The sequence below is a fragment of the Phyllostomus discolor genome, chromosome 6, assembly GCF_004126475.2.
Source record: "Phyllostomus discolor isolate MPI-MPIP mPhyDis1 chromosome 6, mPhyDis1.pri.v3, whole genome shotgun sequence".
NCBI classification, from domain to species: Eukaryota; Metazoa; Chordata; class Mammalia; order Chiroptera; family Phyllostomidae; genus Phyllostomus; species Phyllostomus discolor.
In genome coordinates this window covers 142,204,856-142,220,053 of record NC_040908.2, presented here as the reverse complement: position 1 = coordinate 142,220,053, position 15,198 = coordinate 142,204,856, and the positions used below count along the sequence as shown (strand labels likewise).

The 15,198-nt window shown below is 34.7% G+C and overlaps 1 protein-coding gene across 1 annotated transcript in view; it reads left to right on the top strand.

The window, feature by feature from the left end:
- Window positions 1-15,198, top strand: part of KIF18A (kinesin family member 18A) — a 76,530-nt gene that overhangs the window by 38,129 nt on the left and 23,203 nt on the right. Inside the window, exons 12-13 of the mRNA XM_028517165.1 lie at window positions 32-153; window positions 6,923-7,155. Coding sequence (XP_028372966.1) covers window positions 32-153; window positions 6,923-7,155 — 355 coding nt within the window. The remainder of the gene's footprint in view (window positions 1-31; window positions 154-6,922; window positions 7,156-15,198) is intronic.

Genomic DNA, 15,198 nt, shown 5'->3' with positions numbered 1-15,198 from the left:
TCTGACATAAAGTTTACATTGTTTTCCCTAGGAACTCAATAAAGATCTTCATTGTCACCATTTGTACCTCCAGAACAAAGATTTGAAAACACAAATTAAACATATGATGGATCTAGCTTCTCTTCAAGAACAGCAACACAGGCAAACTGAGGCGTAAGTACATGTATTTACCTCTTCTACAAATTTTAACCCTGGAAATCTTAGGAACCTGAAGCACAGAAGTTCACTTTTCCAAGTTTTATCTGGTATGGGATACATTATTTTTAAGTGTCTGCCAGCATCAGAAAGCATAACGAGTTTGAGAACATTGAGGAAATAAAAGATGTGATTCTCCTCCAACTAACTTTTTATAATGCTTTATGGTTTGAAAAGCATTTTTTAATTGATTATTTTATGTAACATACGCCATGTCATGCAAAATTCCAAAGATACCTATATTATGAAAAGGAATCTGTCTCTACCTGTCTTTAAGCTATCATCTCCTGTCTTAGAAGCACTTACTATTAATACCAACTAAATATTTAAGTAGGGAGTTTTTAAGCATTTACATCCAGAATGATATTGTGCTATCATTAAAATGAATTACTAAAAATGTATACACTTTGTATCAAGTGTCCAGTTTTTATGTCATGCTCTCTGTACTAGCTCAGCAGTAACATCACGGGAATCTGTAGTAACATAATAGCAAAAATGTACAACAATCTTTATTTTTGTTACCTCAGATATGTTAATCAACTCCTTGTGTCAACTGTCATGCTCTGGAAAAATGAGAAATTTATTTCTCTTAGAGCTTTCTGCTGATCTAAAATTCTACTGGCATTCTAGTAGTGTCCTCAAATTACCAGTTGGTAATTAATTTTTCATCCTTTCTAATTAAAGGAAATCATAGTAAGTTAATTATTTTTTAAAAGAAAAAAAGGGAAAGGAGAAACCTGATGGATCCTGTGAATGCAAGCTCAGCCTAGTCTCCCATACTGTCTATATCTACACCTTAAGCAGACACTGAGTACTTAATAACTAGCACTTAAACCACTTACAAGAGCTAAAATCATAAAAGAAACATCAGTTTATTTTAACTGTTCTATATTTGCTGTTTAAGACAAAGATAAATACATTCTAGATCAATTTTTGTCTCAAAGTGGAAAAAAAGATTTCTCTTATTTAAAAATGTGGTGAATCAAAGAATTACAGACGGAGGTAGTACATCATCATAACAGAAAGAGTGTGAGTTTTGGATTTGGTCTTATACTAGTTTAAATTAGCAATATAACCTGGCATAAATTAACCACACTAAGCCTTGGTTTTCTTCTAGTTAAAACAGATTATAGTATTTATAAGGAATTTGAAAGGGGTAAATGGCATAAAATAATGGAAGTGATTAATTATCTTAGCAGGACATTATAGAGTAGAGGCAAAAGCTGATTTAATAAAGTACTAACAGGAAAAAATTTTTCAACCAAGAGTACTTTACCCAGCGAAGTTATCATCCAGAATAAAAGGAGAGGTAATTTTTCAGAGGGGGAAAAGCTAAAGAAGAATGTAAAATGACTTTAAAATAAAGCCTGTATTAAGAGTCAGAGAATGGCATTATGTAATAAGGTGTTAATCCAGCCAGAGGTTATACTATTTGTAAATATTATGCCCCCAACATAGGAGCACCTAAATACATAAAGCAAATGCTAGCATACCTAAAGGGAAAAATAGACAGCAATACAATTATAGTAGGAGACTTTAATACCCCACTTATACAGTGGATAGATTATCCAGACAAAATCAATAAGGAAACATCGGCCTTAACTGACAAATGAGAGCAGATGGACTTAACAGACATATACAGAACATTTCATCTAAAAGCAACATAATACACATTCTTCTCAAGTGAAAATGGAAAATTTCCCCGGTACATCATATGTTATCCCACAGAACAAGTCTTAACAAGTTTAAGAAGATTGAAATCAGATCAGATACCTTTCTGACCACAGTGATATGAAAGTACAAATGAAAATACTTACAAATATGTGGAACTTATGTGGATCAAGGAATAAATCAGAAGTGAAATAAGTGCCCATCAGTAAATGAGTGGATTGAAAAACTAGTTCATATATACAATGGAATACTATGCAGCAGAAAACAAGAAGGGACTCCCACCCTTTGAGACAGCATGGATGGAACTAGGGACTGTTATGCCACGTGAAATAAGCCAGGTGGTGAAAGACAAATACCATAAGATCTCACCTATAAGTGGAACCTAGTCAACAAAACAAACAAATGAGAAAAATAGAACCAGAGACTTAGAAATAAAGAACAGACTGACAGTGACCAGAGGGGGAAGGGGCAGGAGGATAGTGGAGGAAAAAAGGGGAAGGGGCAAGTCAAGGAGCCAATGGGCACAGACAATGGGGTATGAATTGACTGGGAACAGGGGTTGGGGGACAGGGGAGAGCAATGGGGGTAAATATGGGACAACTGCAATTTAACAACAATAAAAAAGTGAAATAAAAATAATGCCTTGAGACAAATAAAAATACAACGTACCAAAATTTATGGGATGCAGCATAAGCATTTCTAAGTGGGAATTTCATAGCAATAAATGTCTGCTTCAAGAAGAAAAATCAAATAAACAACCTAACTTTGAACCTCAAGAAACTAGAAAAATAACACACAAAGCCCAGTGTTAGAAAGAAGGAAACAACAAAGATCAGAGCAGAAATAAGTGAAGTAGACTAAAAAATAAAATAAAATAGAATAGGTCAATGAAACCAAGAGTTGTACTTTTAAAAAGAAAAACAAAATTGACCGACCTTTAGCTAGACTCAACAAGAAAAAAGAAAAGAGAAGGCTTAATTATATAAAATCAGAAATGAAAGAGTAGATATTACAACTCACCACAGAAATACAAAGTGTCTTAAGAGACTACTGTGAACAATTACACACCAACAAACTGGACAACCTAGAAGAACTATCTAGAAACATACAACCTACCAAGAATGAGTCATTAAGAAATAGACAACCTGAGCAGACCAGTTACTGGTAAGGGGATTGAATCACTAATTGAAACCTCCCTACAAAGAAAAGACCACGACCAGATGGCCTCACTGGTGATTTCTATCAAACATTCAGAGAATACAAATTTTTCCAAAAAATTAAAGAGTCTATTTTATGAGGCCAGTATTACTCTGTTGGCAAAACCAGAAAAGGACAACATAGGGAAACAAAATTATAGACCAATATCCCCGATGAACATTGATGTAAAAAATTCCAACAAAATATTAGGAAACCTAATTCAACAGTACATTAAAAAGATCATACACTGATCAGCTAGGGTTTATCCCAGGGATGCAAGGATGGTTCAACATTCTTAAATCATTCAGTGTGGCACATCACATTAACAAAATGAAGGATAAAAATCACAAAAGTATTTGACAGAATTCAACATCCATTTTGATAAAAACTTTCAGCAAAGTAGATATAGTATGAACACACCTTAACGTAATAAAGGCCATATATGACAAGCCCATAGGTGATACTATCCTTAATAGTGAAAAGCTGAAAGCTTTTCCTTTAAGAACAAGAACAAGTTAGGGATGCCCACTATCACTGTTTTTATTGAACATAGTATTGGAAGGCCTACCCACAGCAATTAGACAAGAAAAAGGAAATACCTCCAAATTGGAAAGGAAGAAATAAAATGCATTATATGCAGATGACATATATGGAAAACCCCAGACTCCCCCAAAACTGTTGGAACTAATAAATTAACTTATTAAAGTTACAGGATACAAAATTAATATACAGAAATCATTTGGATTTGTGTTTCTATAGACTAGGAATAATCTGTCAGAAAAATAAATTAAGATCATTTTATTTACAATTGCATTAATAGAATACCTAGAAACAAATTTAATTAAGCAAGTAAAAGACCTGTGTACTGAAACTATAAGGCATTAATTAATGAAAGAAATTGAAGAAAATACAAATAAATTGAAAAATATTCTGTGCTCATAGATTAGAAGAATTAATACTGAAAATGTCCTCACTACCCAAACTAATCTACAGATTCAATGCAATTCTGACCAAAATCTTACTGTTGTTTTTCACAGAAATAGAAAAACAGTTCTAAAATTTGTGTGAAACCTCCAAAAACCCTGAATAACCAAAGCAATCTTTAGAAAGAGCTAAATTGGAAGCATTATGGTCCCTTATTTAAAACTATGTAACAAAGCTATAACAAAACAGTGTGGTACTGGCACAAACACAGGCACGTGGATCAGTGGAACCGAATAGAGAGCCCAGAAATGAACCCAGGCATATATGGTCAACTAATTTATGACAAAGAAGCTGAGAATATACAATGGGAAAAGGACAGTCTCTTCAATAAACGGTGTTGGGAAAAGCGGACAACAGCTGCTGATATAAGAATAAAACATACCACACACACAAAACAACTCAAAATGGATTAAAGTCATCAACATAAGACCTGAAACAAAATTAGAAGAAAACATGGGTAGTAAACAAGTGCCGTCAGGGATGTAGAGAAAAGGGATCCCTTGTGCACTGTTGGTGGGAATATAAATTGGTAAACCACTATTGAAAATATGGAGGTTCTTCAAAAACTTAAAAATAAAATTACCATATAATCCAGCAATTTCACTTCTGAAAAAAAAAAACACTTGAAAAGATATATGCACGCCCCATGTTTATTGCTGCATAATACAATAGCCAGGATGTGGAAACAATCTAGGTATCCATCAATGGATGAGTGGATAAGGAAAAAGTGTGTGTGGAATATTATTCAGCCATAAAAAGGAATGAAATCTTGCCATTTACAAAAATATGCATGGACCTTGGGGGCATTACTCTAAGTGTAATAAGTCAGACATTAAAAGACAAATAACATGTTCTTACTTACATGTGGAATCTTGAAAAAAAAGAAGAAACTCATTGATGAAGAGTACAGAGTCTGATTGCCAGGGGCTGAGGAGGGGGCATGGTTGAAATAAGGGAACGCAGTGGAAAGGTACAAACTTCCAATTATGAAATAAGTAAGTCATGGGGGTATAATATACAGAATGATGACCTTAGTTAATAGTAGTGTATTCCATATTTGAAAGTTGCTAAAAGAGATCTTAAAAACTCTCATCCCAAGGGGAAAAAATTCTGTAACTACTTGTGGTAATGGATGTTAACTAGACTTATTGTGGTGATCATTTCACGATATGTACACGAATCAAAAAATAATGAATGAATGCATAAATACATTCATACAAACATGTATACATGCATACATATATAACATGTCGTCATTCCCTGTGACTACCTCCAGATTTACTAGCTTTACTAAAATGATTCGCAGGACCCATTGTATAGTTTTACTCTTAGTTATGATGTATTAAAGCAAAAGTGTGCAAAACAAAATCAGCAAAAGGAAAAGAATGGGGCAACATCCAAAGAAAACCAATGTAAGCTTTCAAAGGTCATATTTCAGTGGACCCACACAGGATGTATAAGTCCTCCAGCAAAAGTTGTGACAACACATGTGAAATGTTGTCTTCTTTTGGAATTTCATTAGATAAATACTTAGGGCACAGGGTTTTTATTGGTAGCTGGTCATGTATTCACCCTCTGCCTAGCATGTACCCAAAACAGACTTTCTGAAAGGAAAGCAACTCTTAAGGATAACCCACATTGTTTATATAAACAGTTCAAGCACAGTGAGACACTCTTTATCAATTCAGAAAATAATGAGACTGCTGTCAAAATCCAAGGTTCAAGGTACCAGCCAAAGGCCAACATTGCTAGCAAATCTTTCTAAGGATAGCAGTTAACTCTTCTCTGCATAGCACCTAGTTAGTGTAGGTTTTCAGTTTTTATTGACTTTCTAATTAATGACTAAAGTACTCTCCATCCTCACCAAAATGAAGGTGTCACAGATTATTTATTTATACTACTATCTAAATATTTAAGACTCTTAAGTAAGTAGTAAAGCAATTATTTCCTTTTGTTAAAATTAATGCCTATTCTTTTCCCAGTGACCTATTTATACTTCAAACAGTCTGTTCTCTTAAATGTGACAGGTGAACTGGATCATCAGGACTGAATCATTTCGAGATTACTCATGTTGCTTGACGACATCTTTCTTAATTTAAAAGTTAGGAACCATTGATCAAGTGGATAAATTTATAGCTATTTAGCTGTGGCATTTCTTCCGTGAACAGTTACATGGAGATCTAACACATACCGCTCTGATTAACAACTGTTGGGAAGATTTTGAGTCAGAGCCAAGAATCAGTGCCCCATTGATTCCCCCATACCCTCCATTTTTGTCCACAACCCTTCTCCTTGAACCCTCTTGGAATAGCTTTGAAGGCCATTGTTTAACTCATGAATAGCTAACTGAAAGGGAAAATGAATTGTACTCCTTTGTGGTTTTTTTATCATTATATGCCTAAAATGAGTCTCATCATTTGATATAGTGTATAAATTTATTTTAATTTTGTAGTAGTTAGTAACAACAACAATATATTTGGTTTGAAAATTACATTATGCTTCACAAAAAGCTTTTATACGTATTTAACTCATTCAGTTCCCTAAACAGTCTCCTGCTGTGAGTAATGGCTGTCTAATTGGTTGCCATGTAATAGAGGAGAAACCTCAGTTTGCCTTACCCATGGTCATATGGGAGCAAGGGAAGACTAGCTGAGAGTACAGCCTGGTGCTCGTGATTCCTACCCAAGGTGCTTTCCAGTTTATACTAATGTATTAAGAATATGTTGATGTAGTTGGTTGAAATGTTCTAAAAGGAAAGTATGTATATACAGGGAATTATTTGAGTGATTTAATGTTTTGGATGTTACATAGAATTATAATAGTGTATTTCAAATTTAGTATTTATCTCTCCTTTTTGGTCGACTTCTCTATTTAGGGTATTGAATGCTTTACTTCCAACCCTGAGAAAACAGTACTGTGCATTAAAGGAAGCTGGCCTGTCAAATGCTGCTTTTGAGTCTGACTTCAAAGAAATTGAACATTTGGTGGAGAGGAAAAAAGTGGTGGTTTGGGCTGACCAAACTACTGAACATACCAAGCAGAACTCTCTGCCCGGCGTTTCTCTGCTCATGGCCTTTCCGCAGCTCGCGCCAGTTCAGGCTGCTGCTTGTAAGTACGGCTTTTATTTCATTAGGTAAATAGCAACTTTTCTAGACTTTGGCAGCCTCCTTTATATGTCAGCCTACGTTAACAGTTAATGTTTTAAATAGGTTTGGTTATTTTGTGAGAATTAATGGGGAAATTAGTTTCAGAATAGCTTCAGTTAACCAGTATCTTTCACAGGTCTAAGAACAAGTATGCTTGATGTCCTAAATATCTCTAACAGTAAAACCTTTAAGCTATTTTACCCATTTTTTGATGAACTAATTTTACTTCTTTAAAACTTAACATCTATTAAGGACTGAAGATTATAATTAAAAATGACACAATTTTTAATACATAATAAGCTATTCTTAAGATCTAACAGTGAAGACTTTACTGTTTTTCTATTGACAGATCACTGTATATCTCATCTCATAAGTGTGCATGGAACATTTTAATTGCAAAACATCTACTCTTGGTTTAAAAAAATTCAGACAACATAGAAGTACATATAGAAGTAGAATGCCCTCTTTGACTTTCCCCAGAACCTCAATCTTGTGTCCTGTCTCAGAGATAAATGCTGTTAATTGTTTGGTTATGTTTGCAGAGAGAGAAAGAGAATATGAATTTGTATTAGATAATCTAACTTTCTAGCTTTTTGTTAGGTTTCATGTGAGTGCTCGCCCATAAATTAGGGTACGTGCATGAAGAATCTACCTCATATTCTTTAACAGTTGCGACCATCCAGAGAATAGAGGTACCATAATTTCCTCAATCCGTGTTCCTTTGGTGAATGATGCATCGGAGAGCATGCCTGTATATTCAGCTTTGTGAGTGTGTACCTGGTTCCTAAAAGCTGATTTGCTGAGTCAGAGGACAACTACTTTTTTTAAAAAAGAAGTAATCTGTCAAAGTCTCAGAATTTTCCTATACCAAATGTGTGCATATTTTATCTTTACCTCAACCCAGAACAGTAACAGCAACACTAGACTATTGTCTGTGTTCTTTTTTTAAATTTGCAACTCTCAGATGACTAGTGAGGTTGTTTCATCTTGTCTGATGTGTCTTATGCTTATTGCAGTTGGTGGCATTTTGTTTGTTTATTTGTTTGTTTTCTTGCTTGTTTGTTTATTTGTTAGGAGTGCCTTAGTGTTTTGCTTGTAGTTTCAACTGCCCTCATGCTTCACTCTCTCTCCTCCAAATGTCTTTCTTTCTGGGAGTCTGGATCTTCCCAGGGCCCTACTTTACTTTTGATTCCAACGCTGATGCTAGGGAGGTTGCCACTTTGTTTGGAGAGTCTTAGCCCATAATACAACACCAGAGTAAATCTGTTGAGTAGTTGGTCTGTTGATTATTGTTTATAATCACCTCATAGGCTATTCCCCAGTCTTTTTTTCTGAGTTCACAGATTGGGCAAAAGCAGTTTTCATATAACAACTGGGGTCCTGATTTTTGTTTTCTGCATTTCCCATTGATCTGATCCATCTGCTTTTCAACTTCCAAACGTTACCGTGTTTCTCCTGTTGGCAACTGTTACTTTTTCCTATCACTGGTATTATGGTAATAGATTTTAAGAGGGGATGAGGCACATCTCTGTAGATTTGTGTATTTGATTTTATTTATTTTAATATTATCTTTTCCTGTCAGAACTGCACCTCAAGTATTTGTTTTGTTGATTTTTTCTCTTGGATGCTTGTTTTCTGTTTTATTGTAGATTTTGTTTTCTGTTTTATTGTATCTGCTTTTACTTTCATTACTTCCTTTCTTTATCTTTCATAATCTACTTTTACTAGGTTTATGTTGCAGTCTATGTTCCAGCCTATTTTGGGGTTATAGATTTATAGCTTAATTGAATTGTATTTGGAGAAATTACTTTATGTGGTTTTAATCCTTTGAAGTTTGTAGATACTTACTTTATGCCCACCATATAGTTAGCTTATATAAATGTTCCAAGTATGCTTTTAAGGAATATATGTTTTGTAGGTTTCAGTTACAATATTCTATATGTCAGTTCAAATTGGTTGTGTTCTTCAAATCTTATTTTTTACTAACTTATGTTTTAATTTATGTTCTAACATACAATGAAGAGACCAATTAAAAATTCCCTCCATTACTGTGGACTTTCTTATTTTATATGTTTTTTATTGCTGCCCTAACAAATTAACATAAATATATCAACTTTATCTCAAAGAGTTCTGTAGGCCAGAAGCCCAGCAGTTGCAATTGGTTAATCTGCTAAGAGGTTCACAAGGCCAAAAGCGAGGTGTAAGCCCACTGAGTTTCTTATTTAGGGTTTTAGGGGAGAATGTGCTTCTAAGTTCATTCTGGTAGTTAGCAGACTTCAGTTCTATGTGGCTATTTGGCTGAGATCCATGTTTTCTTGTTGGCTGTTGGCCAGGGGTCATGATAAGTTTCTAGAGGTCACTCATTTGTCCTGACACATGACCCTCTTCACCACTTCATCTCCTAGCCAACAAAGGCAGGTCAAGTCATTTTCATACTCTGAATCTCTGACCTTTCCTTCTGTCTCATGTTTACTGCCTACAGTTAGGGAAAGTTCTCTGCTCTAAGTGCTCTTAATGATTAGATTGAGGCCACTGGGTAGTCTAGGACAGCAGTTTTCAACTGTTTTCATCTCATGGCACACATAAACTAATTACTATAAGTCTGCAGTGCACCAAAAAAATGTATTTGCTGCCAATCTGACCCCCCAAAATAGGTTTAATTTTGATTCATTCACACTGGACAGCTATTGTTGTTCTGGCTGTTGTCATTTTTTTATTTGACAGGTTAAGGGAAAAGAGGTCAGTGCCCCTGACTAAATAGTCAGGTATTGCATGTTTTAAAAATTGTTGCAGCACACCAGTTGAAAATTGCTGATCTAGGATAATCTCCCTATTTTAGAATTCTGTAAAAGGTGATGCTAATCATGTTTCTAAGGTGAAGAATCCCTTTCATTGCACCTAGAATAGTTCTATACACAGAGTGGGTGCTTGAGTTAGGGTTAAACCAGTAAACTGGTAAATTCTCTGCTTATCTTCAAGGCTTAAGTATAAAATTATTTTTTAACACTTGAAAAATTAAAGGATTTCTTTTATACTAAAAGAATAAGATAAAATCCTATCACATTAATTACATCTGCAAAACCATTTTCGCCACGCAGTGGAATATATTCACAGGTTTCAGGGGCTGGGCTGTGAGCATCTGTTAGGGGGAGAAGGTGTTCTGCCTACCACACGGCACCCTGCTTAGTTCTGCCAATTTTTGCTTTCTTTTATGGATATTATGTTATTACGTTTGTGTATTTCAGAATTAGAATTCTTACATCTTATTGTAAAATTACCCTACTAGTATTTTGTTTTTCACTTTTAACTTTAATATTAATATAGCAGCTGTGTCACTTTTCTTTAATATCCCATTTTTTCACCTCTGTGAGCTTGGAAGCTCTACGTTCTGTATTCTTTTGGTTACTACCCTTTGGTTAACACAGATCCTTGCTTTGTCAAAGTCTGTTTATCACAGTAACTTTGTTACTTCTACCCTCTTCTCAGACAGTGCTAGAAGCTTAAAACTCTTAAACGCTTCTTCAACATATACATCTCAACATATAAAACTCTTCAACCGTTCTTCAACATATATACCATTGTTAAAATGTACTTTGTCTTTACTTATTAAGCCCATAGAATATTATTTTTATTGTCTGTACAGTCAATGTTCATTCATATTTACTTCTTTTGTTCTATATATTTTTAGCATCTGTGTGTCTTCATCCAAGACAATTTTTGTTTCCTCTAAAAAATCTTTTGCATTTCCTTTACAGTGGTTGTGCTAGTAATGAATTTTCTTAGTTTTTATGTATCTGAAGATATATTTATTTTATGTTTCTTTCTTGAAGACTGTTTTGCTGAATATATAATTTCAGTGTAGTGTTCTTTTTTTTTAGCACCTCAACATTATTATCTTTTGGCTTTTGTTGTTGCTGTTGAAGTAGTTTTCATTCTAAGTTTTGCTTTCTTGAATGAAATCTGACTTTTAGCTTCCTAAAATATTTTCTGTTTGGGGAGATTTTTAGTAGTTTTGCTATGTAGTGCCTATGTAATTTTATTTCTACTTCTTGTACTTGGGTTCATAGAACTTTCTGAATTTGTGGGTGGGTAATCTTTCATTAGTTTTCTAAAGTTCTTAACCATTATATGTTCAAATATTACCATATTTTGCCATATGTAATGTGCACTTTTTTGCCCAAATTTTTGAGGGAAAATAAAGATGTGCGTTATACCTGGGTAGTACCAGAAATACCTTGTATCTGTTCTTGTGTTTTGTGATTATTTGGCACATAAAATTTCTTGTACCACAATATGTTAAAAAGTAAATGCTAAAATTCCTTGATAATACCAAAAAAAAGTATCTAAATATTAATTAATTAACTAACTAAAATGAAAGATTTTTTTCCTGAAAGTTTGGGCCAAAAACGTGGGTGCGCATTATACACAGGAGTACATTATACATGGCAAAATACGGTATTTCTGCCACTTTTGCTTTCTCCTCTATTTCTGGGACTATAGTTTTATTGCACAGTAACTGCTCATTGTCTTGTATGTATGCCTTTTACTTTCTCCTGCTTTTCATTGTTTTTTCGCTCACTGGAAACTTTTTTTCAGATATTTTGTAGTTTAATGTCTGCTAATTTATCCAACATGTATTTGCAGAATTGTTTATAGAAATACTTTGCATCTTCTGAGGGTTACAGTTGCTTTATCCAGGCTCCTGAAGCATTAGCAATCCCACATCACTTCAGTTCAATGTTAGAGACTGAGATAATTTGAAACTGACCTGCTGCTTCTGAGAGGGCCTGCCTACCTCTGATTTATCCTCTGGAGTTCAGGTGTTCAGGGTACCAACTCAAAGCAGGAGGGTTTAAGAACAACTCCTCTCTGTGGGTGCTACATCCCAGTTGCAGCACCCCAGGCCCACAGAGGGCTCAACAATGTTCTGAAGCATTTGAGCCACCTCCTCCAGCATCAGCAAACAGCCTCCCCGGGAGGCATCCCCGAACTACCTCCTGACACTTGCCTGTAATTCTTCACAATTCTGTTCACTTTCCTGTGCCTTCAAGCATGTGTTTTTTTTTTTTCCAGATATTTTAGTTGTATTTAGTAGAGAGGCTTGTCTGAATTACCTAGTTCTCTATTAAGTCCCTAATATTATATTTTTACATTAAGATGACAGTAAAGTTGGATATATATAAATTTTCTTTTATAAAGCATTAAAACTGACCTAGTTGAGATCTTTGGAAAGAAACCTTAAGATTTTTTTTCCAGATTTTTTCATACCTTTGGGCCTTGATACCTTCCGTGTAATGTATTCAAGATGTTGGAGGGGAAATAGGGTTTTAACACCAAGATTGAGAAATACTGACCACCTGTTATATGACAGTCATTATTCATTATTTAAAAATCCATATTTCACTTACAATGTAATTGCACAGACCATACCTGTCAACAGTAAAACAAAACATTTATTTGGCTCTTAACTCCTTTTCATGGTATTTTCAAAAGGAAAGACAGTTAAAATGTTACATTATATAAATGTGTATTTTCTTTTCAAATGTTTCAGAAGGTGGGTTTTGTTTTGTTTCTTATTAGTTTGTTGTTTTAATATTTTATTCACATGATTTCATAGATTAACTATTTGCTTAGTGCATCTTGTATACTCCGTGAGCTATCTACGTTGCATACATTGTAAGTAGAGTCAAAGGCGAATTAACGGAGTGGGTAGAAAGTGAGGCCACTTATAAATATTTGTTTTTCAGCCCTGACTGGTGTGGTTTAGTGAATTGAGCATGGGCTGCAAACCAAAGGGTCTTCAGTTCAATTCCCGGTCAGGGCACATGCCTGGGTTGCGGGCTGGGTCCCCAGTGGGGGCCACGTGAGAGACAGCCACACATTGATGTTTCTCTTCCTCTCTTTCTCCCTCCCTTCCCCTTTCACTAAAAATAAATAAATAAAATCAGGGAAGGCTTCACTGATAAAATTTGAAGGAGCTAACAGAGTTATTCCTGTGCATATCTGGGAAAAGAGTCATTTTCAGGCAGAAAGAATAAACACGTAAAATCTCTGATATAGGTGTTTGCTTTGCATATTCATTGAATGGCAAGAAAGACATGTAACTAACTGGTATAACGGAGAAGAGAAATAGACAGTGATGAGATCATAGGGAGCAAGGGAAGCAAGGAAGACCTCTTAGAGCCTTGAGGGTCGTTATAAGGACTTAGGCTTCTACTCTGAACAAAACAGGGACCTTAACATGATCTGAGGAGATCGTGTTTTAAAAACATCCCTCTGGCTACCGTGTTGAGAATAGATTGTAGTGTGGCAAGGGTAGGGGCAGTTAGGAGACCATGGCAATAACCCCAGTAAAAGATGGTGGTGGTTCAGACCAGGCTGGTAGCAGTGGGAGTGATGACAGGTGGTCAGATTCTAATACATTTTGAAGGTAGAGCCAGCAGAATTTCTTGTGACAAATTGCATTTGGGATGTGAAAGAAAGAAAGGTCAGGGATGACTCTAAGATTTTTTAACTTGGCAACTGAAAGAATCAAGTCATCTTAGAAGAGATAGGGAAGTCTTCAGTGGAACAAGTTTATAAGGAGGTGGTAGATAATCTGGAGTTCATTTTGAAGGGCTTTAATTTTGTCTAAGACACACCCAGGTACAGACATCATGTAAACAGTTGAATGTAAGAACTTGGAATTCAGGGGAGCAGTCTAAATCGAAATCTAACTTTGAGACTTGTTAGCATTTAGGTGATATTTAGAGCCACAGGACTGAATGAGAGCATCAGGGTATTAACCCTTTCCTGTAAGATGCATGTTGCAAGTGTTCTTCAAGTTTATCATTTACTCTTCACTTTGTTTCAGAATTCCATTTTAAAACTTTTACTCAATTAAATAGCTTCCTTTTTTCCCTCTACCTTTGGAATCCTTGGAAAGGCCTTCTCATCTGTCAGGGTTTTGTTTTTGTTTTTTAACTTTTATTTTCTTCAAATTTATTTTAATATAACAGGCAAGAATCTAACTTAATTTTTTCCAAAGAGCCTGTCATTTTTATATGAAAGATTTACAATCCATCCTTATGACATCTTTTGTTTTACATATACTAAGTAGTCGTATATAATTCTGTTTATTGGGTTTCTACCCTATTCTTTTGCCTATTGCCTATTTGTCTATCCTAGAGGTAGTAGTCATTGTTTAAGTAACTGATAATTTATAATTTTTAATATATAGCAGTGCTAATTTCCCTCTGTTATTCTTTGTTTTTATAATATTCTTGGCTGTCCCTTACCAAGAAATCTTTCAGTAATTTTTATCCAATTTCAGGGAAATACAATCTTCTAAAAAATGTGTAAATTAATTTTGCCTTCACATCTTTTTCATTTCAAATCTTCTCACTCTAGAATTATTTGTCTCTCCATATGCAAATCTTCCTGTAGATCCCTCAATAAAATTTTAAGTTTTCTTCACATGTATGTTATACGTTTGTTATTAAAGATATCCCTAGATACAATCTGTTTATGTTTGTTATATGGACTATTTTTATTTTCTTATATTAATAAGCCTGTATTACTTCTTAAGTTGAAACTAACTTTTTAAATTTTGTTAATTTTAATAGTTGGCCAATGTCAGTACTTGATTTTGGGATAGTTATTTGACTTGAAATCTTTGTCTAGAACTCCATGTCTGTTGACTTGGAGTAAAACATGTACCTATTTTGGGTCCAGAAAACAGCAAGTGCACTCACTGAGGGCCATGCAGGGTGGGGGTGCTGGCAGCAAGGCTTATTTATGGAACTGATAAAACTTCTGACATTAAATGAAAAGTCAAGATTTCCTCATTATCCATCTGGAAACTCACATTTGGTAATATTTCTGTCTCTAACCTTTCCTTTTCCTAAAGTTTGCACCCCATGTCAGTGGTTTTATCTTAAAGTACAATAACAGAAAAGATACTGGTATGACTGTAGCACAGATATTCTGATTGAATTATAGAGTTCCAACGTAAGTTTAGGTTTTC